The sequence below is a fragment of the Pipistrellus hanaki genome, assembly GCF_964339955.1.
Source record: "Pipistrellus hanaki genome assembly, chromosome: 9".
Taxonomy (NCBI): Eukaryota; Metazoa; Chordata; class Mammalia; order Chiroptera; family Vespertilionidae; genus Pipistrellus; species Pipistrellus hanaki.
Window position 1 is genome coordinate 48,413,305 of NC_140511.1, and position 27,983 is coordinate 48,441,287.

General features: G+C 43.6%; 1 protein-coding gene across 2 annotated transcripts in view; it reads right to left on the bottom strand.

Annotated features, from left to right (window-relative positions):
- Nucleotides 1–806: 806 nt before the first annotated feature.
- The window catches only part of SBF2 (SET binding factor 2), a 305,413-nt gene continuing 278,236 nt past the window's right edge, over nt 807–27,983 (bottom strand). For both annotated transcript variants that reach the window (XM_084893456.1, XM_084893455.1), the window contains 8 exons: nt 15,161–15,287; nt 12,115–12,242; nt 10,487–10,720; nt 8,921–9,025; nt 7,358–7,548; nt 6,660–6,747; nt 3,419–3,550; nt 807–2,440 (listed from right to left, as the gene is read on the bottom strand). In XM_084893456.1, coding sequence (XP_084749582.1) covers nt 2,342–2,440; nt 3,419–3,550; nt 6,660–6,747; nt 7,358–7,548; nt 8,921–9,025; nt 10,487–10,720; nt 12,115–12,242; nt 15,161–15,287 — 1,104 coding nt within the window. In that variant the 3' untranslated portion in view covers nt 807–2,341. The remainder of the gene's footprint in view (nt 2,441–3,418; nt 3,551–6,659; nt 6,748–7,357; nt 7,549–8,920; nt 9,026–10,486; nt 10,721–12,114; nt 12,243–15,160; nt 15,288–27,983) is intronic.

Sequence of the window (27,983 nt, forward strand, 5' to 3'; positions counted from 1 at the left end):
ATCTCAGTTTAGAACCTGAGTTTTTGCAAAGTTGGAATCACAAAATTACAGATTACTCGGATCCTTCATTTTGCAGGCCAAAGCCCAGCAAAGGGACTGGGTGGGGGTCATACAGGGAATTAGAATAAGAGCCGGCACCCCGTCTCTTCCTCCCACTGCAGGCTGCCCTGAGCAGCTACGTCTTCTGTCTGCATTGTTCAGCCTGGTAGCACTTGGAAGAAGGGTGTAATAATTTTAAAAATTTTATCTTTGTCCCGGGTTCCTGGCATAGAGTCCCTAAGACCCCTAGAATCCCCTGATGGGAACGTCTTTTGTTATTCCACTGTGTTTATGTGATTGAGTGACTGGGATGGGGCCGGAGAGAGCACATCAGAAAGACCAAGCTTGTGAACAGAGCCTGAACTCAGCTTCTGGGGAGAGGAGGGAGGCGGTGGACATACTGAGGTCCTGGGAGGGGGGCACGCCCTGAAGCAGGCAAGTCTGCTCTGAAATGAGAATTCAACTTCTTCTGTCTGAAATCCTCACAAATTGCCACTGTGAGGATGGAACTGTGACCCCAAAGCGGTGATGTACTTACCAATCCCTCCCAGCTCATCACAGCCAGGCCTCTCACCTGGACTCTGCAGCCCTGGGTTAGAACCTGAGGCCCCGTGCCCGAGGCTCCGAGCAGAGCACAGGACAGCGATGACGGAGCAGCCCGAGGTCGGAAATGGTCCCGTGTTTCCCTGTGAACCTATGGTCCCACGTGGGAACTGAGCGCTGTCCCGAGGGCGCCGTGTCATCTCACAGAAAAACGAGGGATGCTCTTTCTTAAGAAATAACTTTAATTCCAGGTGGTTAGTGATTGTAAGGCAGGGAGCGCCGTTATGAAAGTTAAAAGAATCCAGTTACAAAAGAAGCACTGGGTGTGGTCTCAAACCGCTGAGGGTACAATGGGTTCCGTATTTTACATAGTACAAAAATTTATTTCATATACAAAGAAAAATACAAAGAATGTGCAAAAACCATTTTCACAGGTGGCAATTTATAAAATGAAAATGATAGAAAAATCCTTCATTCTTATTATTCCCTCAATTTCTTAGGTCACAGTTCTGTTTCCTCGTGTGTAGATCATTTTAACTTTGAAAATCTGATTTATTTTTAACCTATAAAGACAAAAAGGTTCTTAAGTTTGTAAAAAGGGAACCATTTCAAGGAAATCTTATTTAATTTTATATTAAATTATAAGCAGACTAACTGAAGAACAAGGATATAGCAATCATATATACATATTTTTGAAATATTAGTTTGGTATTTAACATATTAACAGTTCATAACAATGTCCTGCTCTAGCTCCCTGCCTCCCTGGCCACAGGGGCCTGGGAGGAGCTGCTCTGTCCCGGGAACAGCCTCCTCAGATCCTGAGCTGGACAGACACAAGGTTACCGAAAGGAGGGGCGATCTGAAAGCGGTGCCTTCGGTCCACGTGCTGAAGCGCGTATGGGTTTCCATCGTGCCTGTGGGCTGTGGATAAGCCACGGCACAGGTGTTGTGAGGTCATAACAGCTGGCTCTCTTCCACCGTCTCTGCTTCGTCGGGAGGTCAGTGCAAGTGCTTGTTTTGCAGTGAGTGCGTTCAGCTTCCTGCAGGCCATGTCGTGAAGGAAGCTGTCAGGGAGCAGACATGCAGGAGCACAGGGTCCTCGGGGCGTCTGTGGCCCGGTGAACCCAGTGTTAGGAAGCAAGTACTTTCCTGTGTTGGCGTGGTCATTGCTGCATCATCCCTGACCATCTGTCCATCAGGACACCCCATGTGCCCTCACTCTGCCCCCTCTGAGCACCGATATTCTTGCCGCGGAGCCCGGCGGCAGGGCAGAGGTCGTGGAAGGACCTTCTGCAGCACCAGATGGCTGAGCATCTCTAAGGTCAGGTGCTAAGGGTAGGAGCCGCTGATGGGAAACCTATTCTGTGCAGAATGTAATGCTCTTGGAGGATTCTGATGTTTGCTTGCAGAAAGCTCTCCAAGGAAGTGATGACCTTGGAGAACAAAAGGACCCAGGTAGGTGCACCACCGGCCTAGGGGATGGGTACCAGTTGGCTCAGGAAGCATCTTCTGACCCTGACCACTCAGACTCTGTTAGAACAACCTAGTGCAAGGCACGGAGGCCTGGGGCTCTTGACTCATCCACTTAGGCCAAGTAGACCGAGCACTGCTGAAGGAGGGGCTGGGCGAGACTGGCCAGGAGAGCCGCAGGCCCGGCTGACTCACAGAGCCCAGCAGGCAGCTGTCGGCTCCTCGAGGACTCGTGCACTTTCCCGATTCGGAGCAGGAGCCTCTCCTCTCTCTCACACTTGGGGGGGCATCAGGCGTCAGAGATGCAGTTCTGGATCCGGTCCATCCACTGTTGGGCACTCTGTCCATCCTGGGCACAGAAGTTGTACACACGTTTGCTGGTCTTGAGCTGCAAAACCAAATGAAGAGAATGAGATGGAGGGCAGGCTGTTCTAAGGCTTCGGGCAAGCACACAAGGCCATCCCTGTGACCGCACGTCCCCGCACTGCCCACAACTGCTGAATCTCTCTCCCTTCACTGCCATACTGTCAGCGCCTCTATGTTCACTTCACCTTTTTATCCCCAGAATCATGATGAACATCCCCTGGCAGATTAACATCTGCCAGAAGGTGCAGGCAGAAAAAGGAGAAGCATGAGGACCACCTTACTTGGCATCCTTCCTGACTGAGGAGAGGGCTGGACGGCGGACCTCTGGCAGGTCCCAGGCCCTGCAGCGGCGCAGTGAGGTCCTGAGCTCCCCGGGGAAGCCGAGACTCACCCACACGGAGATCAAGGTGGCTTTTGTGTCCACTGCCACTCCATTCTCCAACTGGGGCCACATTGGAAACCCAGAGTTAGGGTTGCAGCCTCAGCTTGAGCCAGGCCCCAGAGTGTGACCTCTGCCCTTTATGAATCCCTGCTTGACTCTGGGGACTAGATAAGTCCCGGATCATGTGGCCCATAAAATGCCCAAGGCCCTCCTAATAGCTGCTGAAGATGTCCGGGTAGACAGTCACCATGTGACTAGGACAGTTTTTGTGGACGGTCAAGCATGAAGATACTGGGAATGAATGAGGCAGCGCCTGCACCTGACAGGAGGTGGTGAGCAAAACAACATTTAACAGAAGTTCATTTGCTTTCAGGGGTGACTGGACACCTTTTGAAGGAGCCCTTTGTTAAAGGAGCGTGCAGCATCTGAGACATACGGATAGCTGGGGGAGGTCAGGGTGGGGACAGAGTGCTGAGCTCAAGTTCCTAGCGATTCCCATGGCCAGGGGGTCTATGACCCATGCACCGTCACCACCCATTGCTCTGAGGCGCCACAGTTCTCGGAGGGGATGGAGATGAGGACCTTGTGTGGAGCCCGAAAAAGACAAGATCAGCTTACATCAAAGAAAGCCTTGTCACTCGTGTGCTTCGGGGCCCCCATGCTGGGGCCCGCAGGGACGACCATTTCCACTTCAGCCAGATCGATGTGGCCCTTACAGCTGGTGTCCTCACCCGAGTCATAGTACCGCAGCTGGAACCAAAGATGCAGACTGGTGTGAGGGACACACAGAGGGAAAACGGTCTGGCTCTTCACACTCAACACTTCCCTCTGTAACTGTCTGAACTATGCCGAGAAGAATAGACAAAGAAAGAGTAGAGGGAAGGCAGGAGTGAGGGTGGGAAGAGATCAACCAAAGAACGTGTGTGCATATATGCATAACCCATGGAATCAGACAATAGGGAGGCGGGAGCACGCTAGAAGGGGGAAAAAAGAGGACATGGGTAATGCTTTCAATATAAAGTATATAAATAAAAAAGAATAGACAAAAAATGAAAAACACTGTTTGCCTTTAGGAAATAATACTAGGTGGACGGGAAAGAGAAATTTTTTTAAAAAAAATTTAAACAACTAAGTGAATTACATTATTAAAAAATAGAATTAAATGTCAACTAACAACTATAAAAACTATACATTACATAACATATAAAAAGGGATTAAAGTTTAGAATCAATACAGCATTTCTAGAAATTGATAAGAAAAAGATAACCTAGTACAGAAATGGTCAAAGGAGCTCAACAAGCAAGTCACAGAAGAAACACAAATGTCCTACAAACTCCTGCAAAGATGAGCAACTTCACTGGCCAAGGAACAGAAAGTGAATCAATGAGATTTCACTTGCACCTACATTAAGAAATGTTAAACATGGCTGATAATATCCAGTTGAATGTAAAGCACTACATACTCTTAGAGGGAAAATTAACTTGATAGAGATTTTTGGAGAACAATTTGGCATATCAACTAAAATATAAAGTGTCTGTGCTTACTGATACACCTTTCCCACCATTACGACTTATCCTATAGAAACACTCTTGCAACCGTGCCAAGACACACGTATAGAGGTGTGTTTTTATCAGCTAAAACGGAAAAGATGCATCTGTCTTTCAATGGGGTGTTGGTTAATTATAGGGCAGGACAGCAATAGATGAAGAGCATACAGTTTTTAAAAAATGATAAAGATCTGTATGAACTGGCCAGAAAATACATTCAAATATCCTATATAATAAAAGGCTAATATGCAAATTGTCCCCTTGGGAGTTTGACAGACTTGGGAGTTCGACCGCCTGCTATGATGTGCACTGACCACCAGGGGGTGGTGTGGAATGAAGGAAGGCCCTAGCCAGCAGCCAGCAGGAAGGAAGGCCCCAGCTGGCAGCTGGAAGGCTCTTATCAGTCCTGATTGTAGGCCAGACCTGGAAACTCTACCTGTGCACAAATTTTGTGTACCAGACCTCTAGTATTATATAAAAAAATGAGTTTCCAATTAGCATGTAGCTATAAAATAAGTTTGAAAAACAGAATAAGTAGCATAACATTTAATTGAGTAGTAACTTGTACCAGGACTGTCCTGCATACACTCATTTAACCTTCCTAGCAATTCAAACTACATATAACACATCTACACTGACACACAGATGTATAAAATTATTTCGAGAAATAGGTACCAAATTGTTAATAGTTACCTCTGGGAGTTGGGGGCTAGGGGGTTCTCCCATCTTTATGAGGTATTTGAGTTCAATACAACATGTATTACTTTTGGAATATGAAAAAAACGAGTAAAACTTTTTAAAATGAAAGATGGCAGTGAAAAGCCTTCCTGGCCCACAGTCAGGTTCCCGCTCTCGCTTCCCAGGAGGAGTGCCCGGAGCCTCGGCACTGAGGCCTGGCCTGGACTTTCCTGTCTCTCCCTCAGGCCTGGTGTAAGCAGGGAAATGGGAAACCTGTACACCTTTCATACTGAAGCAATCCTAAAGATTGGTAGGAATTACATTACTATATAATTTGACGTAATTGTAAATTACAGAAAGACTATGACATTCTGTGTTATATTTCGTGATTTAATGGAACTTTTATACATAGTGTAGACTTGATTTCAGAGCCTGTTAAGTGTAAAAAAGGCTTGATTGCATAACTGAAAAGAAATTCTCTACATTCTTCCCCAAACTGCACAGCCTATGGGATCCTTTGAACGGAGGGAAAGGTGATCTCTGCATAACATCTTCACCTGGAGGGAGTTTCCAGATGCGGGCCCAACCAGAGCACAGGGCTGAGGGTAACAGTTCTAATCGCTCTCCACAGGCTCCATTTAGAGACACGCACTGAGAATCAAATGTGCCCCAGGCCTCCAGGCAGCCCAGTCAGCTCCAGCGCCACAGGAGGCCACGGACTCTCACTGGTGAGGGTGCAGAGGGGCGGGGGTTTGGCTAGGGGTCCCTCTCCCCTGGCATCGCTGAAGCCAAGCTTATGACACTAAGGATGTGTGGGCTTCAATGGCAGTAGCTACGAACTTAACAACAGGCAAGACTTCCCGACATGCCAGTGAGGTCGGTCTCGCGCTTGCCCGCTGTGGGTTCCAGTGTGGGCGGCCCGTCCACCTGCCTGTTCCGGGGCCTCCCCTGCTGCTGCCGTCTGAGGAAGAAGCATGCCTTCTTTGGGACCCTGTGCATGGCGGGCACAGGGGAGGTGTGCAATCCCATTTGTCGAATCAGTGAGTGCCCTCAGTTGTACATGGATGCTTTAAGCTGCCGGCGAAGGTAATGTGTATTCTGGAGCGCTCACAGGCTCCATATGTGCACACAACACACAACACGCTAGAAACCTCAGGGCTTCCCGGTGTGGGTTTACGAGCAGAAGATATTGAGCATTAAAAAGCAGAATTTGCCCGGCTGGTGTTGCTCAGTGGTTGAGAATTGATCTATGGACCAGATCACAGGTTCAATTCCCAGTCAGGGCACATACCCGGGCTACGGGCTGGATCCCCAGTGTGGGGTGTGGGGGGGCAGCCAATCAATGATTCTCATCATTGATGTTTCTATCTCCCCCTCCCTTTCTGTTCCTTTCTGAAATCAATTTTTTTTTTATTTTTTTTTTATTTTTTTTTTAAAGCAGTCTATTGCTCTTAATGCTCTGGCCCCGCTGTCACTGTCTCCGCCAGCATACCCAGGCAGAGCCACCGGGAGCCTGCCTCAGAAGGCCCCGCCCTCGTGCAGGGACATGCCGACGTCAGGAGGGACGCCCCCTGCACACGGGGCACCAGCGGGCCTGAGCGCAGCCAGAGGGCTCCTGCAGGCCGTGGCGTTACCTGGTGTTTCGTCACATCCAGAACGAACCAGCGGGGCTTCCACCCCTTCAGCAAGGCCCCTCTTTTGTAAAGCGTTCCTTCAAAGGACCTAGGAGAAATGACAACAGGGCAGTTCATTCTGACTTTTCACTAAAAAAATTGTGTAAAGGGATGTCGGCAAATTTTGTTTGTTAAATCTCTATTTCCCTCAAATGATCCCCAAAAAAGAAAAAAACCAACCCAATCAGAGTTCTCCCTAGAATGTTTCTCCTGGGCCTTTGGGGAAAGACTGCCGCTTTCTGCTGGAATGACCGAACTGGTGGGGCTCGGCGCCCGTGGTGGCCCCCTCGGTGCCATGCTGGGACTGACGCCTCCCCGGAGCCGGCAGAGCTGGCCAGGGCAGAAGCCTCCCCGTTTCCGCGAGTCAATTCCTGTGCGAGCTGGAGGAACTGGGTTTCTGTTTGCCCCCGAAGAAGCGCTGACTACCACAGACTCCCCTAGGAGAGCTGGCAGACAGGAGGTAACAAGAACCGGGACTCAACCGGATAACTACAACCTCTTGGCATATTCTAGTTGTAATTTTAATCTTTCCTCTTCAAAGAACCATCTAACACATTGAAAACAGAAACAAAGACAGACTCAAAGCAAATCTGTTTTCAGGCTCCAGAAAGCCGTGCTGACTGGCCCGGCTGTTAAAGGGCCGGGGTGCGGCACGTCACCTGTTCTCGTCGTTCTTGGACGTGTACTGGCTGTACAGCGTGGCGGCCCTGCGGTCCACGCCGTTGGCCGGGGAGGCGCTGGTGCCCTGCTCCTCGGCCACGCTGTCCGGGAGGTGCAGCAGGGACCTCTTCTGATAGGAAGGGAGGTTGGTGGACACAATCCCTGGGGAGCTGGGAGGGTGTCTCTGAGGCTGAAACAGAAAGAACGGGAGCGAGGAAAGCTTTCACAGACTGAAAGCTGCTCATCTAGTAATTTCCTTCCTAAAAATGATCTCAAGGGAAAAAATGGAACCAAGAAGCAAAATGTGCATAAAAAGATGTTTATCCTGGAGTTGTTTATAATAGTAAGAGACTGGAAATAAGCTAAATGTCTATCATTGGGGGACTGACTAAAAAAACATTTCCGTACGGTGGGATTCTAGACAGCCGTTAAAATCGATGCCTCCGGTTTATTATATAGTGACAAATGGGAGGCCATGTGTGCCACATGTTACGTAAAAAAAAAAGAAAGCAGGCTTTAAAATAGAATGTGTAATAAATCCCTTCTGCACGTGTACCTAGAACAAGTTTGACAGCACTGTTCTTTATTTCTATGTTATAAATTATGGATGATTTCTATCTTCTATTTATAACTTTCTGTGTATTCTTATTTAAAAGAATAAATATATCACACTTACATAATCAGAAAAAAAAAGGACAAAAAAGCCTATATTTTTCCTGAGAAAAGAAGAAGTTAAGTGGCCTGAGAACAACTCCTGACTTGCCATTTGAGGCAACAGACAGTCCCCTTCCATGTCACACAGGCTTCCTGCTCCCCTTCTCCCTCAACCCACTGTGACTCTGACCTGCTGACCTCCCTGCTCCCCGAAGTGCTCTGCAGAACCCTGTCCCAGCTCCCGGGGTTGCCCTGCAGCCAATCTGACATGGGCTTGCCTGGTGGCCGCACCGAGTAGCAGCTGGGCGACCCCTGTGCCTGTCCTCACGTCTGAGCTGGACCCACGCCCGCACTGTGCGCATGGGTCCCTGCACAGGCCCTTGCCCATGCTATGTGCCTGATAAAAGTTTCTTATGTCAGAAACAGGAAATGGGGCATGAGAAGCAGAAAACGGAATATTTGGTTTTAAAGTATTTTGATAAATGTTTCTTAACTCAGAAACAGAAAATGTGTGTGTGTGTGCTCCACAGAAAAGAGCATCTTTTTTCTTTTTAAAATGCTTTCTTTTCCCTATTATTCCTCTGGAGCAAACCTGGTCTTGGCACTCCCCTCCTCCCTCATGTGGTAGAAGATCAGCTGAAACCACAGAGGCTCTGAGATAATTTCCCGCGGACTGGGCCCTGAAACATGAGTGTTATGTCACTGTGGTGAGGCGAGGCACTCGGGAAGTATTCGGTTCAGTGATTTGGAACCTTCTGCCCTGTAACTCCAGGGCACGTGTCTCCCCCCCTCCCCGCTTACCCATACCCTTTGGCCACGAGCCCACAGGGTTACCTGGCAGCGGCCCCCCTGACCTAGCGCCTTCGCAGAGCTCAGCAGTAGCTCCTCAGGGGACTGTGCCAACTCACGTGGTCTGCTCTGGGCTCTTCTTTTAGGTCCACGGCTACCCTTTCCCACAACTGCTGCCACTTCTCGGGGGTTTGGTTCAATTTATGCTCCAATCTTTCAATTTCCTGTAAAGCAATTAAAGGGGTTTTTGGACAGATCAGTATTTCATAGAAGCCACGTCTCTGCACTGGCACCGACGAGTGGTGGGGCCCCGGGCAGCTGACGGCAGCGGTAAGCACGGCCTCGGCCTCCCGAGCCAGGGACGCACGGAGCTGCAGCTGATGGGAGGCACGAGGCAGGGTGATTTATGAGGATCCGTAATCAGGACCGTTTATACAGAACTGCTTCAACACGGAGAAGAAATATGCATCCCAGACACCCTGGCCAGCACACTGGAAATCTGATGGCCACAGCAAAAGGTCAAGCACTGGGCCAGTGTCCAAACCCTAATAGCTGAGGTGGATGGGAAGTCTGTCCTTGACAGAGGACCCTCAGCTCTGATGACTGAAACCAGATGTGGAAAGAACAAGTCAAGAAATTCCTCAGGAGCAGTTTCCTGGGGCAGGAGAGCTGCGGTCAGCACAGCACCTCGCCAGCTCTCCCAGCACGCTCCTGGTCGGGACTCCGACTGAGACTCTTCAGCAGCTGCCTGGCCCCCTCTCCTCGGGGCTGCTGTTCTCACCAGGTGGCTACTGCCAGGACGGTTTCTCTCTAGAACATTCCTTGTGGAAGACACTGGCAGTACTCCCACCGGGCCATCAGCTGCCCACACTTGTGACCAGAGGAAGCGGAGCACCACAGAAGCCATAACCCAGGCCTGACTCAGTCAGGCTGCCTGGGCAGCTAACACAGCTGGGAAGCTGAAAATTGCTGCATTTGCTTGATTGCTTCCTCGAAATACTAGATAACTCATTTTTGTTTATAGTTTAAAAAATATATTAAAAAAAACAACCTGATTTCAGAGAAAGGAAAAGAGAAGGAGAGGGAGAGGGAGAGGGAAAGAGAGAGAAACATCAATGATTAGAGAGAATCAGTGATGGGCTGCCTCCTGCACACCCCCTACTGGGGTGTGCCCTTGACCAGAATTGAACCCAGAACCCTTCAGTTCACAGGCTGATGCTTTATCCACTGAGCCAACCCAGCCAGGGCTGGAAAGCTCATTTTTATTGAAACTCTTTTCCCCAGCGGAGCCTGGTCCCCCACTGCTGCTGGGGAGCAAGTTTGGTTTCCTCCTCCCCTTGGAGCTATCTCGACCAGAAGTCTATGAGCCAGTCTTTCCTAACCAGTCGGGTTTCCAGGCCTCCTTGCCTCCGAGGAGCCCCCGGTGCGTCTGCACACTGCTCACACTGAGGCTGGTCAGAGCCCCCATGGAGCCCCCGGTGTGTGTGCACACTGCTCGCTCACACTGAGGAGGCTGGTCAGAGCCCCCATGGAGCCCCTGGTGCCTACACACTGCTCGCTCACACTGAGGAGGCTGGTCAGAGCCCCCATAGAGCCCCCGGTGCCTGCACACTGCTCACTTACACTGAGGAGGCTGGTCAGAGCCCCTGCGGAGCCCCCGGTGTGTGTGCACACTGCTCACTTACACTGAGGAGGCTGGTCAGAGCGTCGGGCTGTGTGCAGCCGACGTCGTCATAGCACGGCCACACTGTCCTCCTCTGGCTCTGCGGTCCCGCACTCCCAGCCAGTTCACTGTCCTCCGTGGGGAACTGCTTGGGGGTCAGCATCATCCAGTCGTATGAGGGCCCCGTGGAGAGGGTCTCCTCGATGTAGTAATCCCACTTCTTGAGGCTGGAGACATTTACGTTGGGCTTCAGGGCCTGTTTAGAGAAATTTGTAAAATATAGTTTCATCTTGCTCCAAGGCTTACTTGTAGGCCAGCCCTTAGAGTAGGGGTGTCGAACTCAATCAGAGAAGGGGCCAAAATCTAAAATCCAGCCTAAATCGCGGGCCGAATGGTTTACTGAACAGTCATAAACTGACAATGTCATAAACTGACAGCGGAGTGCAGTGATGACAGCGCGGTGCGGGCCACATTGAAAGGCCTGGCGGGCTGGATTTGGCCCGCGGGCCTTGTGTTGGACACATGTGCCTTAGAGTTTGCAGGGTCTGGGGCAAGAGTATGAATAGAGGTTATACTTAGACAAAATGTACATCACATGTCTAAGTGTTTAAATGTACACATCATGTAAAATAAATGATTAAATAAAATATATTCTATCCTCCTACTTTGAAAAATATAACTCCATAATGACCTGGAAGGCCAGGATCAAATCTGGGGCTCCTAGAATTCTACACCGGAAAGTGTGTGGCTATGAGGAGCTGGTCCTGCCCCAGTCCTCAGCCTGACCCCCTGCTCCTCCCACCCATCTCTCTCCTATAGTCTGAGGGCCTTATGTGAACATGTGTATATGTATACTCCAGCCCAGCAGCTAAAATCTCTGCACTTCCTACCAAAAAGTTACGTCGTAGCTGCCTTTTGGGCCTAGGGCGACATGCACTGGCTGGGGAGACAGACTTGTAGAAGTGGGCTGGAGTTTGGGTAATAAATTTTGAGGCACCAGAGGATGGTTTAGATGAAGGAGGGGCATCTAAGAATGTTCGCTTGGTTTCTCATACCCCTCAACCCATGAGGAAGGGGCAGCTGGAGAAAGGCCAGCTGGGGCCCTAATGCATGGGGCTGGGCAGGGGCCTCCTTGCCCCTCAGTGAGGTGCTACTGCTCATCAAACTGGCCCATCAAACCATCTCAGAGCCTCGTTCACAGAGTGTGCATGGCAGAGTGTGGCTGCCCTGGGAATCAGCCTTCCTGAACCGGCTCCAAACACCCCTGCTTCCCACAGGGTTCCCCACGACTTTGGCGCAGACAGACTTAGAGAACTCTTCCCCAAAGTATTTTAGATTTTCCAGTTTAGACCTGTTGAGGTTTCCAGTTTTGTTTGTCCTTCCTCCCTGGGGAAAGCTGACTTGCTGTGATATTCCTGACATTATCCCTGGGTTCTGAGGCCAGGTCCCAATTTTTTTTGTGGTCAAGACTCTGGTGAACAGTCTCCATTCCATCATAACCCTAGCCCATAGTCTATCAAACTTGTGAATAGCTTCTGGTATGAAACCTAATCAAACATTTATAAAAAGTGTACAAACATTTATGTACACTCCAAATAAGGAACACTTTGACATGAAATATTCAGAAAATGTAACATAAATGCTTTTTACCTCAACTTCCACTGGTGAATATAAATAATTAAAGAAAATGGGACTCCTCTTGTGCATTCTGTCAACACATTCCCAAATACAAATTCCTTTTTTGGCATGCTTATCTCCTTTGTCATCAAATAAAGTTCCTGTAGGTCCAAAGACATTCAACAAAACTCATATAAATCAACAGTTTGCCTAAAAGCATGATGTGTGTAGCAGATGAAAACTGGAACATTTCTTATGGCTCCACAAACAGCAATGTACATGCAGAAACCTTAGGAAATAACTGCAAAGCTAAAGATAGGAATGAACTTCACAGTCACATGGACACAGATCCAAATGGAAGGGAAGCAGCTGACAAGGTTTCCAGCATTTCCCGGACATCACCACTCTCTTCCAATCTTCTACATTCTACATCTACACCGAGACCTCGGAGGCTAGCCAGGAAACATTCTACACATTCTTCCAGAGAAAATGGAAGGACTTAGAGTTGATTTGATGAAACTCAGTTAAAAACATAATTTTATGTTTCTTTTTCAAGCCATTGGATGTTTATTATGAAGCCGTTTCAAGTGTTTTCTTGTTTAGTAGTTTATATACACCGCAAATCATGGTCATGGAGACTTGGATGACAGAAGGGTGTGGTCTGGACTCTGGGTGACTTAAAAATAAAAGCTGAATGTAGGGGGGACCTTTCAGGGATTTTCTGACATTATTTTTGTACTTTTTAAAATTTTTTTATTTTTTAAATATATTTTATTGATTTTTTTACAGAGAGGAAGGGAGAGAAATAGAAAATTAGAAACATGGATCACATGCCTCCTGCACACCCACCACTGGGGATGTGCCCACACAGTACATGCCCTTGACCAGAATCAAATCTGGGACCCTTCAGTCCACAGGCTGATGCTCTATCCACTGAGCCAAATCAGTTTCGGCTATTTTTGTACCTTTTAAAAGTCAGTCTTTTTCTTATATGAGTCTACTTTGTTTTATTTTTATTTTCTATTTTTAAAAAATATATTTTTATTGATTTCAGAGAGGAAGGAAGGAGAGACAGAAATATCAGTGATGAAAAAGAATCACTGATTGGCTGCCTGGTATGCCCTCTACTGGGGATCAAGCCCAAAACCCAGGCATGTGCCCTGAGAATCGAACCGTGACCTTCTGGTTCACAGGTTGATACTCAACCACTGGGCCGCACAAGCCGGGCCCCACTTTGTTTTTAATTGAGAGGACTATGTGTTGGGATGAGGCAGGAGGTATTTTTTTTTAAAGGCCAGGATGAGTGCCTCTCTTCGTAATGCTGTCTTGCTTTGAATGAAATGACTCAGTCAAAAATCAATAAACATTTTACCAGTTTATCAAAAAGGAATGTCTTAAGACCAAGGCTGCGCAAAATCCTGAGGCCCCCCCAAGACTAATTAATGTTTTCTTCTCTATCTTTGAAGCACAGAGCCCAGTACAGGAGTTCTCAATGTTGGCCAGATGTTAATAATACTAAGGGCTTTAATATCTAAGGATGGCCCCAGAGATTAGATATTTTAAAAGTTCTCCAAGTAATTCCAGCATCCAATGTAACCAGCTCTATTTAATGCCTTTTCAACACATGGGTGCATAAAAAATTAAGGTTTCTGATTAAGATGTGTGGGATGGCAATTCTATGAGTCAACAAAGGTCTGGAAGTACTAACAGGGTGGGAATGGTCTCACCGGTGTTGTCTCCCTTACCAAAAGTAAGAAATATCTTACTAGACAATTTTTCTAATCCTTTCTCAAGGATATCTTTTTATTAAATTTAGACAGAGAAGAAGGGAGGAGGAGAGAGAGAAACAGCAATGTGAAAGAGAAACATCAATCAGTTGTCACCCATATGCACCCCAACCTGGGTATGTGCCCTGACTGTTGGATGGGATGAGGCTCTAACCAACTGAGCCACATCGGCCAGGGTTATTAGCGATTTTAATAGCATGCATTGGAAAGCAATATTTCCTGATTTCATATTTTAAATTGAGATCATCAGTAAATATGTCAGCCACTAAAAGAGTCCTTGTTATGAATATACAGGTACATATAATACGTATTCTGAAAATTGCTGATTTTTAAAAAATGTGCCTGTCTTCTCAGCCATGTGTATCCTCCCCTTCCCTCTCCCTACAACAATAAAAGAATGTAAAACCCTCCTGGAAAATGTTTGCACAAGGGCCGATGAGTTTCAGCATTCACTCTTTACAACTATTACTGCTGTGAAAAATTATAATAACAAATAATGATGGTATACCTAAAATTTATTGAGTGCTTACTATGTGCTATCAATGGTGCAAAGAAATTTACAAATATTTCCTACTGTGCTAATCATGGCTCAAAGGGCCATTTTGATGAGGAAATGGAAGAAACTCAGAGAAGTACTTAAAGAACTTGGTGCTGGCGTGTAACCTAGGTCTGTTTCTGCCAGAGCCCATGGCATTAAAAAAAAAAGTTTGTTTTTTTTTTTAAATTGATTTCAGAGAGGAAGGGAGAGGGAGAGAGAGATAGAGAAACATCAATGAGAGAGAATCATTGACTGGCTGCCTCCTGCCCCCATTGGGAATCCACCCTGTAACCCAAGCATGTGCCCTTAACCAGAATTGAACCCAGGATCCTTCAGTCCACAGGCTGACACTCTATCCACTGAGCCAGACCAGCTAGGCTGAGCACATGGCATTTATTGCTACTCAAATACTCAAATGCCTCCAAGGGCAGTGCCTTTTCTGCGGGAGTGTGCCAGGGTGGAAAAACAGTCAAATGCTTCTTCTCAAACAGGGATGTCACTTTGAGATACTAAAGTAGTAAGCAGATTTCACTTTTCAGAGGTGCCTCAGGGATGACCACTTGCAGGGCCTGAGGGCTAACACACACATCATCTCAGAATCTGGGCCTGTGTTCACATCCACTCTGCTTCCCTTGTTCAGGCCGAAAGCCTACAATGGCCTTGCCATACCTGAGGCAGTTATGTTAGTAGAGGTTTTAATAAAAAACACACGAAAGTAACAAAAAAGATAAAACAAGAGCATGCAAACACATACCGTGCTCTAATCTTTCATAGTCTGAATCCAGGAGAAATGTTTTAAAGCGATTAGATACGTAGTGGAAAGCCAAGAACTTTAAGTAATAGAGGTTGAATTCAAACTCGGTTGGATACTGGTTGTGAACCTGAAACACACAAGGCAAAGAAAAGAGTAAGAATCAAACCAGACAAAATGTGGAGGCAGTGCCTCTGAGCGCTGACCGAGGTGTGCAGGACACCGTGTGGCCACTTAACTGCATCCCCGCCATGAGTAAGGGTGGGAGGGAACCAGCCTTTCTGCACCTTGCACGTGCCAGACGCCTTGCGAGAGTTTGTTATAACAATCTCATTTACTCTCCACACTGCTAACATAATCTCACTTAATCTGCATAACAACACTGCAGGATTAACATTGTTTTTCTGACTTTACAGAGACATACAACACTGTGTAAGTTTAAGGTATACTTGTGATAATTTGATATGCATATCTCTTGTAAAATGATTACCACAGTAGGGTTATAGTTAGCAACTTTCAAGTATTGTATTATTACCTACTGGTGTACGAATTCATGCACCAGTGGGCTTTGGCCAGGCCTGAGGGATCGGGCTGAAACTGGCTCTCCGACATCCTCCGAGGGTTCCCTGATTGTGAGAGGGCACAGGCCAGGCCGAGGTTACCCCATCAGTGCATGATTGGGGCTAGGGAGGGACCGTGAGAGGGCTCCAGGTCATGTCTGGCCTGTCTCGCTCAATCCTGATCAGCCAGACCCCAGGAGCAAGCTAACCTACCAGTCAGAGCGTCTGCCCCTGGTGGTCAGTGCACATCATAGCGAGCGGTAGAGTGGCCTTAGCATATTATTAGTTTGGTTGAACCGACCAGATGACCAGACACTTAGCATATTAGGCTTAATTTTTTTTTTTATTGTTTGAAGGATTACAAATGGTAGTACCTATGTCTCCTTTCTTTCCACCTTGACCTCCCCCTAAGCCTCCCCTACCCCTCTATCCCCATATGCCTTTACCCCCGCCCCCCGCCCATGTCTTATATCCATTGGTTATGTTTATATGCATGCATACAAGTCCTTCGGTTCATCTCTTACAGCCCCCCTATCCCCAACCTTCCTTGCCTTCCCGCTATAGTTTGACAGTCTGTTCAATGGTTCTTTATCTCTATAACTATTTTTCCCCCCAATTCTTTTCTTTGAAAAATCTTGCAACTGCAGACTAGAAATAAACATATAATAACAAAAAACGTTTGAGTCCCAATTTCAGTGTCTAGCAGTTCTGAGACCCAGTTTCTTAAATATATTTTATTGATTTTTTTTTTACAGAAAGGAAGAGAGAGGGATAGAGAGTTAGAAACATCGATGAGAGACATTGATCAGCTGCCTCTTGCAGACCCCTACTGGGGATGTGCCCGCAACCAAGGTACATGCCCTTGACCGGAATCAAACCTGGGACCTTTCAGTCCGCAGGTTGATACTCTATCCCACATGTGTCAAACACAAGGCCCGCGGGCCAAATCCAGCCCGCCAGGCCTTGCAATGTGGCCCGCACCGCGCTGTCATCACTGCACTCCGCTGTCAGTTTATGACATTGTCAGTTTATGACTGTTCAGTAAACCATTCGGCCCGCGATTTAGGCTGGATTTTAGATTTTGGCCCCTTCTCTGATTGAGTTCGACACCCCTACTCTATCCACTGAGCCAAACCAGTTTTGGCTAGGCTTTTATTATATAGAACTATGTTCACAGTTGATCAGGGGAAGGCGCCACCCCCATCATCCCGCTGTTGCTGCCACTACCGGCTGTGGCGGCTGCGAGGCCAGAGGCCCCGGCCTCGCAGCGCTGTGGCTTTGTCCAGATGTACGTCCACCAATTAGTATATTACCCTTTTATTAGTATAGTCAGTCACCATGCTGTGCATTGGGTTCTCAGAACTTCTTATCATCGGAAGTGTTTACCCCTTGACCCACATCTCCTTATGACCCTCACCCCCCAGACGCTGGCAACTACCATTCTGCCCCGTTTCTATGAGTTTGGCCTTTTCAGATTCCACATCCAAGTGAATGAATATATTGTAGTATTCATCTTTCTATGATTTATTTCATTTAGCATAATGCACTCAAGTTGTTGCAAATGGAAAAATTTCCTGATTTCCTCATGGCTGAATAATATTTCTTTATCCATTCACCTGCAGGTGGGCACAGGTTGTCTCCATGTTTTGGCTACTGTGAAAAATATCGCAGTGAACAGGGGAGTGCCAATCTCTCTTTGAGATTGTGATGGCATTCCCTCAAGTATATATCCAGAAGTGGGACTCTGTGTCATATGGGAGTTTTATTTTCAGTCTGTTTGAGAAACCTCTATACTGTTTCCATAGTGGCTGTACCAATTTACATTCCCACTAACAGCAAACACGGGTTCCCTTTTCTCTGCATCCTCAACAATTTTTACCTCTTGTCACTTAGATAATAGCCATCTTAACAGGTATGGCGTGATATTTCATTGTGGTTTTGATTTGCATTTTCCTTCTGATTAGTGACGCTGAGAACTTTTTCATATATCTAGCGGCCATTTGTATGTCTTCTTTGGAAAAATGTCTATTCAGTTCCTCTAAATATAGGCTGAGGATGAGCAAGATTAAGCAGTTTATCCAACATCATTCAGCAGGAACCAGTGAGCCCAAATGTCAACTCTGGCTTTTTTGGCTCCAAATCTGTGCCCCATTCACTGCTTTACACTGTGCAAGGCACTTGACAGGTAGAAATGAACATGAATTATGATTCTTGTTTTTCAGGCACGTGTGGTGAGTTAGTATATAATGTAACAAAAAAAGTTGTACTTACATAGTTTGGTGGTTAAAGGAATGAGGAGTGAAGGTCATTTAGGGAGATAAAGAGCGGTTTTCTGGACAAAAGAAATGTGTGCCTGCCTGAAGGCAATGTAGACGGAGCCATCCGGAGAGAACAAATCCTACAGAAAGAACTGATAACTGAGAGAACAAGGCCCTGGGAAAACAAGAATGAACAAGGCAAAGGGCCCAGAAATAGGGAACAGTCTTGGAAGTGAGAAGGGACAGAGGAGTAGATAAAATAGATATATTCAAGTGCCAAGGGAAGGCGGAGGAGTTCCTGCCTTTAACCCTACATTTTCATCAGTAGATAGGCAGCGAGATCACTGGACACAGCCATAAAGATAAGGGAATGCCATGGGAGGGAGGGAGCGAGGCTCCCCTGGGACCAGTCCCTGGATCCAGCATACTTCAGGAGGCTTCGTGCAGACTCTGTGGAACCATCTTCTGTTGGCAGAGGGTAGGCTGATGACATCGTGACACTCTCCGACCCACCCAGCAAGCTCACCTCTGCATTCTTCAAACAATCTCTCGGGACTAGTTAGAGAATTTTGTTTGCTTGAGATAAGTTCCAATCATAGTTGTCCTTGCTTGAAAGCTGTTTTAAATGAACACTGCTGGCAGGCTGTCCAAGAGCCAGCTTTTCTCTCCATGTTTAACTTGGCAACGTGAACCCATACTTGTCAGCCAAAGTGAGCAGGCATGTGGATAATATGCCAATTGCCCAGTAGATCAATGGGAATTTAAAGTCATAATCCGATATCCTGATTTATCAACTGGGTAGAAACCTAGTTTTCTATGATGATGAAAAGTTTTTCCTTTCTCCAGCATGTTCTTACTGGCTTTTAAATTGAACTACAATTTTAGCTCAAAGCAGTACAAAATAATTTTAGGAAGACTTAAGAGAGTTGTACTCCCATGCAGTGGAGCTGCGCTCCTGCCCTGAGCCACTGCCCCTCCTGTTGCATCAGGCTCCATGGACAGGAGAGCCCCGGGCAGCTGTGACAAGGCTCTGAAGGGCTAGGGAGTGCGCCATGTGCCAGGTTTTTTAGGACTGTAAGCTTATGTATTATGTATGAATTTCCTCGTCAGTGAAAAAGAAAGGAATACACAGGAGTTTCCTGTGATTACTAGGGTATGTTATATGAGCAACAAATTATAAAGCTTAAGCATTCTTGAAGAGTTAATACTTATAATTAAATAAAATGTAAGTTAATCTAATACATACTAATGATCAATATTATTTTGCAGCATAAACATAAGTTCATATAAAGTGGTTATTATAATTAGTAATACTTCCTTCTATTTCTAAAATGAAAAATACAATTTTAAAAAACAGCTTTCTTTCCTTGCTTTGTTAGCCTACTATGTCTTTGGCTCAAATATTAACCATATCCTCTAGTGCAACCATCCTTTTTCAGACACTGTCCCTCTGGATGCAAACGCACACCAGAAGACGCGGACCCTGGGTGTGGCGTTCCACTAGGGGTGGGTTCCCGGCTCCTTTCTGAAGCATCGTGCAGATCTACAGTTCCCTTCCTGACCTGGCGATTTAGTGCTACAGCTCCTGGCTCCTGGCTCTGGTTCAGAATCAACAGCACCACTCCAAGGGACCAGCGTGTGCATGATGGAGAGGGAGTGCAGACAGAAGGAGACAGGCCTAGGAGGATGGAACTTGGTTCCCTACCATCTGAGAGTCTCAGGGAAGAGAAACCTGCAACGTGCTTAGGCAGCATGAGCTCCAAGAACAACTGTGTCCCAACAGCCCTTGAATTAAGCCTCAGGAGTCACAGGCCAGGCCCCGGGCTCACTGTGTTCAGGGAAGAAGAGTCAGAGCTAGAGTATTTCCACGGACCCCAACCACAACAGGCCCTAAAAACTCTTAAAACACTTTTATTAAATAAAGCCCCAGAAAAACAACACATTTCCCTCATGACCATTCACCACAGAAACCACTCGCCTCATACACATCGTATTTTTCCTGGATTATTCTGATATTTAATACCCTGAGGAATATAATTTTGAAGACCCACTTCTGATGTAAAGTAGCATGGAAATGATAGTGAATATGACCTTAAGTTGAACTTACAGGCATGTCACATGTTGGGACTCGAAGCAAAACATTGTACTGAGTGACTGGCCTCACCACAGACCCTGAACTTGGGAGCACTCATGTGTGTGTGTGTGTGTGTGTGTGTGTGTGTGTGTGTGTCCGTAGCTGTGTGCCACACCGACACCTGTAGGTGCTAATGCTTGGATCAGAAATAACAGTCTGCCCCCAATCTGGGGTCAATTATCAGGTCTATTGGAAGAGGAAGCAAAGATGCTGAGCAATTTGTTGTTTTTTGTTTGCTTGTTTTTTTTTTTTACTCTTTAGTAACAGTTTAAACAACAAGCATGCAAGAATTTCTCAATGAAAAATTGGATTGACCTGAACTCTCCGATACTATAATACTTAAATACCACATTTGAAATCTGACATTAAAAAACAAGGAATTTTCTGAAATGTCTTTCTACCACAATAATAAAGACGTAATGCATTCATAAGACAAAATACAGTGATTAGATTTCCAGACAGAAAGAAAAATGACACTTCCTCCATTAGTCATACATCCCAGGGCCTCATTGCTTTCTTTTCCTCCTTTAAATGGGACACTGGACTCTTCTACAGGACACACAACAGGGTCTCCCACAGGCAGTCCTCATGCGCCCCATGAGCTATAAGCAACATACAACAAATTGCACATATTTAAAGTGTACAATTTTTAAGTTCTGACATATCTATACACCTTTGAAACCATCACCACAATCAAGATGATGAACCTTTCTGCCTCCTCCTGCACATTTCTCCCTAAGCAACCACTGATTTGCTTTTACTTTATATGAATGAAATCATAAGTATGTTCTTCTTTTGTCTGCCTTTTTCCACTAAGTGCAATTATTTGAGATATATGCATGTTATCAGTAATTAATTTCTTTTTATAGTTAAGTAGTATTCCATTGTATGGATATTACTACAATTTGTTTAGTCCTCCTGTGTACAGACATTGAGTTGCTTCTAGATTTTTGGTTATCCTGTATAATAAAAGGCTAATATGCAAATTGTCCCTATGGGTGGGAGTTTAACCGACCTGGATTTAGATGTGTGCTGACTACCAGGGGGTGGCAGCGGCAGGCATCGGGGGAAGGGAGGCCCTGGCCAGCAGCCGACCCTACCCACACATGAATTTTATACACTGGGCCTCTAGTTACATATATAGCTGTTATGAACAGTTATGCACAAGTCTTTGTAAGACATAAGCTTTCATTTATCTTGCATAACCATCTAGTAATGAAATGCAGAGTCATATGGGAACAGGTATGTTTAGCTTTGTAAGAAATGACCAATCGGTTTTCCCAAATGGTTTTACAACTGTATATTCCCATCAGCAGTGTTGGGAGTCCCAGTTCCTCCACATCCTTGTCCACATTGGAGGTAGTCAGTCTAAAAATGTCAGCCGTTGAAATAGGTATGTAGTGGAATCTCATTGTGATTTTAATTTGCATTTCATAATGACGTATAATGTCAAGTATCATTTCATTTGCTTATTTGCCAGCTGTATATCTTTGGTGAAATACAAATGTTTTGCCCATAAAAAAAGTAAGTTGTTAGTTTTCTTATTATTAAGTTTTGCATGTATCATTTACAAATATTTTCTTCCACTCTGTGATTTTTCTTTCCACTTTCTTAAGTGATTTTAAAAAATTTTTAATTTTGAAAAAGTCTAATTTATCAATCTGTTCTTTTATGAGTCATGCTTTTGGTGTTGAATCTAAGATATCCTTGCCTAACCCAAGGTCACAAAGATTTCTTCCTATGCTTTCCTTTAAAAGTTTTATAGTATTAGGTCTTATACTTAGGTTTATGATCCCTTTTGAGTTAATTTTTATATTGGTGCTAAGAATGAATTAAATTTTTTTTGGTATATCGGACATATGTCAAATTAGCATCATTTGTTGAAAAGTCTATCCTTTCTCTACTGATTGCTTTGCATTTTCATAAAAAAAACAAATTTCCATATGTCACATATGTGTGGTACTATAGACTTTATTCTATTTCATTGATTTGTCTAACTTTACATCAATTATTAGTCTTGATTACTATAGCTTTAGAGTAAGTCTTGAAGTCAAATAATGCTATTCCTTCATTGTTTTTTCTTTTTTCAAAGTTGTTTTGAATATCCTAGATCCTTTGCACTGCCATATGGATTTTAGAGTTAGCTTGTTAGTTTCTACAAAATAGCACCCTGGGCTTTTGATTGTGACTTCAATGAGTCTTATTTGGGGAGAGTGGCATTTTAACAATATTAAGTCTTTTGACCCATGAACAAGAGGTATCTCCTGATTCATTTAAGTCTTTACTTTCAGTAATGTTTTCTAGTTTTCAGTGTCCAGATCTTTAACAAATATTGTTAGATTTCTTTTATGTTTTTATAGTACTACTGTAAATGGTAATGATTTTTAAATCTCAATATTCCAATTGTTAATTTTTCATAGAGTCCATAAAAATTATGTTGCTTCTGAATAAGATAGTTGTACTTCTTCCTTTCTAATGTGGATGTCTCTATTGTTATTATTTTCTTGCCTTATTGCATTGTGAGGACTGTTAGTACAACATTAGGAAGTGGTGAAGCAGACATCCATGTCTTGCTCCTAATTGTAGGGGTACAGTATTTCATCTATTAAGTATGATGCTAGCTGTAGGGTTTTAAAATAAATATAATCTATAGTTTGAGCAAGTTCCCTTCTATTTTTGGTATTCTGAGAATTTTTACAGGGAATAAATATATTTTGTCAAATCCTTTTGTTGCATTTATTGAGATGACCATTTGGTTTTTATTTTTTAATTTCTTAATACGGTGAATTACACTGATTGATTTCAAATGTGAAACCAATCATGCATTCCTGGGACAAATCTTGCTTAACCATGGTATATTATTTTTAAAATATATTGATGTAAATGGCTTTGATTTGCTAACTTTTTGTTTAGAAGATTTGAATCTATGATCATCAGGGTTACTGGTATATAGTTTTCTTTTACTGTCTTCATCAGGCCAAGATAACGCTGGGCTCACAGATTGAATTGAATATATTCTCTTGGTATCAATTTTCTGGATGAGTTTTTTTGTAGAATTGCTATTATTTTTTCCTTAAGTACTTGGTAGAATTTACCAGTAAAATCACTTGGGCTTGAAGTTGTCAGCATGGAAATGTTTTAACTACAATTTAAATTTCCTTAATATGCCTATTCAAATTATGTATTTTTTCTTGAGTATGATAGTTTGTTTTTCAAGGAATTTGTTCACTTCACCTAATTGTTGATTCCTTTGGTACAAACTTTTATAATATTCCCTTATGGTCATTTTAATACCTATAGAATCTGTAGTGATGTAATTTTTCTCATTTCTAATATTGATAATTTGTGTCTTCTTTCTTTGATGAGTCTGGCTAGAAGTTTATCTATTTTATTAATCTTTACAAGTTGGCACAGAGATTTTTGGGCCCTACAGGCAAGTCTGTTTCAAATAAAGTTAGCCTTATTATATTATATAAAATGATAAGCATCTCAGCCAATAAATTAATCCTATATAAGCATTTCCCAAAATATGTTGATAGAGTTACGCTTATCTTAGGCATCATCTGAATTCTGTTATTCAAAGTAATTTTGTATGTATCTTTTTTTCCCTATTAAAAAAAACACACAAAAATCCACTTCATTGTTGACAGTATTATAGATGTCCTCCCACTCCTGTCCCCCCTCCCCCAATAACTCCCCTCTATCCCAGGTCTTCACCGCCCTACGGTCTGTATCCGTGGATAATGCATACATGCACAGAAGTTCTTTGGTTAATCTCTTCCCGTCCACCTTTTGAGAATTTTGTATGCATCTTGATGAAGATAAAAAATAAACAGATTTAAAAGTCTAAGCTATGTGAAGCATTTTAGTTTTGTTTTCCATTATGGAGTGAAATCTGCCAATTTCACTTATTTATGAGAAGAGAATCTGAAATGGAATTTGAAGAAACATGAATTTATAGAGTCTTATTTTTTGCCATGGGCCATTCAGTACTTTGTAAAATTTAAAGGCTCATAAAAATAAGCTATGACTCAAATCCCAGAAAAGATCAACACGTTGGGAATAAAATATAATAAATTAAAATTGGATTTGATTTCAGGAACTACAAATATTAAGCCACAAAAGATCCTATAGAGAATGGTATCAACATTCGAGACACATCCTAGAAAAATGAGTAACTAATATTAGTTTTTGTTATTTCACAAAGATTAAGTTTAACAAACATTGTGTACCTTGTACTGTGCTAATCACTTTACATAGATTTTAAATCCTTTATACATATACAAAAAATGAAGCACAGAGAGGTTTAAAATTTGTTAAAGATCAAAAATTAGTAAGTGAGAATGATTACAAACTCAAGATTTACTTTATGGCTCATATAGTAAAAGCTTTAATGCAGATACCAAATTCTTGAGTTTGACATGAACCCATTAGCTGCAGCTATTTTGCCAATATTACTGGATTCATTTTAAAGATACCAACCCGTGTAAGGGCAGCTTAGCTCCTCACGCATATGCTCACAAGGGAAGCTCAAATCTTCAAAGGTAAAATAGCTTTTGCCTTTGAAATGGGACTGATCATAGTACTGGCATACAGTAACTGTGAGGAGAATCACTACAAAGCCAGACCACAATGAGTCAATTTACAACCCGAATAAACTTCAAAGGCAAAATTATAACTGTTATTTGTTTTTCTCAAAGTGGGAAATAATAAAAAAGTTCTAAGACATCCTCAAAGACTTACTGCAATGCTCAAATAAAGGAGCTACTCTCTCGTGCTTTATCTTTTCATTGACATTACACACATTTTCCCCGTGGTGTTATATTTTTAAAAGAAATTTTAGGCAAAGATTTCATTTTTGTGCTTTGGATGTATTTTCCTTTTGAATGTGGTTCAACTATTTTAAGAAAAGGAAGCAGCCTGTAATGATATCATTTGAGCTAAGCCAATTTCTTTTAGAAGTAACAAAAAAATCTGCCAGATGTTGCTATTATGAAATAGTGATCTAGCATTTATAATTCATCTGACACCTGGATATACTGGCGTAAACAATGGCTTTTTATATGATGAGGCAGTTCTAATTTAAGATCAATGCTTCATCTGTTTTCTTTGTAACTCTTACTAGTATTAGCACTAATGCACAAGTCTGGGCATATTTCCATGGACTGCCTTTTGGCCTTCGGCATGTTAGAAATGGTGAACAGCAGCGAACATATTCCACCTGGGGAAGTTTCGCCTGCTGCTGCGTAATTTTGCACTTATTTTTAAAATGTTGTTGGGCCTGTCTTTGCTTTGTGCTGCTGAGAGACTGAGAACAGCACTAATTTGAATTGTCTGGCAAAAGCAGAGTCATGTCAGTGCCAGTATTCACTCGAAAGGCATTCAGAGACGGCAGTTTCTAATGCCCAGGCTCAGTGCGAAGGAGATGATGACACACTGCCTTATAATTAAGTCAGTGGGAGTCAGAAGCACTATTTGTTAACCATAGTCTTCTAGAGTCTCCAGTTTTTCAATGAATAAACAATCCCCTTTCCGCACAAAATAATTTGCTTTACCAAAGCTGATACCTATCATAGCCAACCACCCATGAAATCCTACAATTAAGGTCACATGCTCGCTCTGTCACGACTTGTCTGCACTCAGGTGATTATGTATGGGGTTCTAGGTCAAAGCAGGGTTCAGATAAATTTTAACGTGGTACAGCCAGATCTGACATCATACAAAAGGGGTCTTTAGACCCAGAACAATATTATTTTCTACAGTCTGCGAAGCATTCACTTAGAAATAACTGAGCTTTCATTAAAAGTCAAACGGGTTTCCAAGTCAGAACTAACTGGTTTACATAGAATATTTGAATTTTAAGTCCTTATTTAAAATAAAGTTACCAGAAATTAAACATACACCTCAAGTTAGTTTATAGAACTTAACGTGATGCAATTTTAGCATCTACTAAATAATCAAATTTTCAATCTTTCACAACATACTAACAAAGGTACTAGAAAAACTGGACTACCACACCAATTTTGTTACAGATGCACAAAATTCTGACAGGGCGAGCCCAGATCAGGAGTGGTTTTCTTTAGGAAACAATGTTACCAAAAATATGGGGACAGAAGTAATTTAAAATGTTCAAGATACAGCAAATGGACAACTGACTCCAAATTGCCATTTAGTATGCTTTGTATTATAGGATATAAAAACTACTCTCATCTATAAAATGTTTAGCTGACATCCAAGGCAATCAAAGCCTCCCATAATTAATATCCCACTCTTTTCTGGTTGTACCAAAAAATGAACTAACAGCAAATGATTTCACTTTAAAAAAAGCACTGACACAAAAAAATGGGATGTTGTAAAATTTCCTCCTTCTTAAAAATGTTTCTAGAGCTACTAAAAATTTACAGAAGGCAAATTCAGGTGTATTCATACACAGAAATACTACTCAGCAAGCAAAAGGAATCAAATAATAATATATACAAAAACATGGCAGCCCATGCTGATAAAAATATTCCTCCGGATTGTACAAGAAGGGAGACAGGGACCACAGCTAAGACATGGTCTATGATATTTCAGACTTGGCTTTCTCTCTTGCTTCATCTGAGGCTGGCCTCCCCTGGATTTGAATTTCTCCCTTTTCTGCAGGTAGAAAATCTTCGTTAGGTTCCTGGTCAGCCACTTTGGCCTGCTTTCCCTTTGCTCCCCTTTTCTTTTTTGCTTGCACCTTTTTTGTCTGCAGATCATTTCTTTTGCTGCCTTTTTTGGTTTTGTTTCCACTTTTGAAGGAGCAGGTTTGGCTGACAACCTTGCTGACTTCCTCTTGGGCTCCTCCTTGGCAGAGCGAGCCTTTCTCTTGGGTTTCCTGGTGTTGGGGTGGGGTGGCGCGTGCTGGGCGCCTGAGGGCCATGGGTGCCTAGTGGCTTCTCGGACCTGGGCTGCCTGGCTGCTGCCACTTCTCTCCCTCCCAAGCTTCTTGGACCTGTGGGAGCTTTGCCTGGCTTCTTTCACAACCAAAGTGATTTTAAGATTCACCATGTTTTTGTGTATATTATTATTTGATTCCTTTTGCTTGCTGAGTAGTATGTCTGTATATGAATACACCTGAATTTGTTCATCTGCTCACCAACTGATGGGCATGCTACCCTTTCCTAGTCACACCCATTCCCTTCCTTTCACGCTCTCTAAGCCCTGGCAACCATTTATTCTCTAGCTTGACGTTCTTGTCTTTTTGAAAATGTTATGTAGAAATGGAATCATAGTGTGTGACCATTTGAGATGGCTTTTTTTCCTTCTCTCAACACAATGCTCTTGAGATCCATTCACGTTGCTGCATGTATCAACAGTTCATTCCTTCTTTATTGCTGAGGCGTATGCCATGGCATGGATGGAACAGTTTGCTTAGCCTTCACCTATTATAGGACACCTTGTCCCTTCCTGCCTCCAGTTCTTGGCTATTATAAATAAAACTTGTATAAATAAGACTTTTATATTTGGGGTGAGTTTCTTATAAGTAGCATATAGTTAGGTCATAATATATTTAGACATTTCCAGTTAATGTGATTATTGCTATGTTAGAACTTAAATCTGTCATTTTTGTTTTCAGTACGTTCTAATTTTTATTTTTTTAGACTTTATAAAGTATTTTTATTATTTTTTTTAACTTGGTTATAGTGTAATACATCATGATACTAAAATCTTTGTTTTCTTTTTCCTGACTTCTGTGGATCACCTGACTACTTCTTAAAATTCCATTTTGATTTATCTATAGTGTTTTGGGTGTACAGCTTAGTAGTTAGACAGTCATATACTTTACATATTTTTCCACCAATATTTCCAGTACCCAGCTTTATATGCTTTCTTAGTGGTTGTATTATATT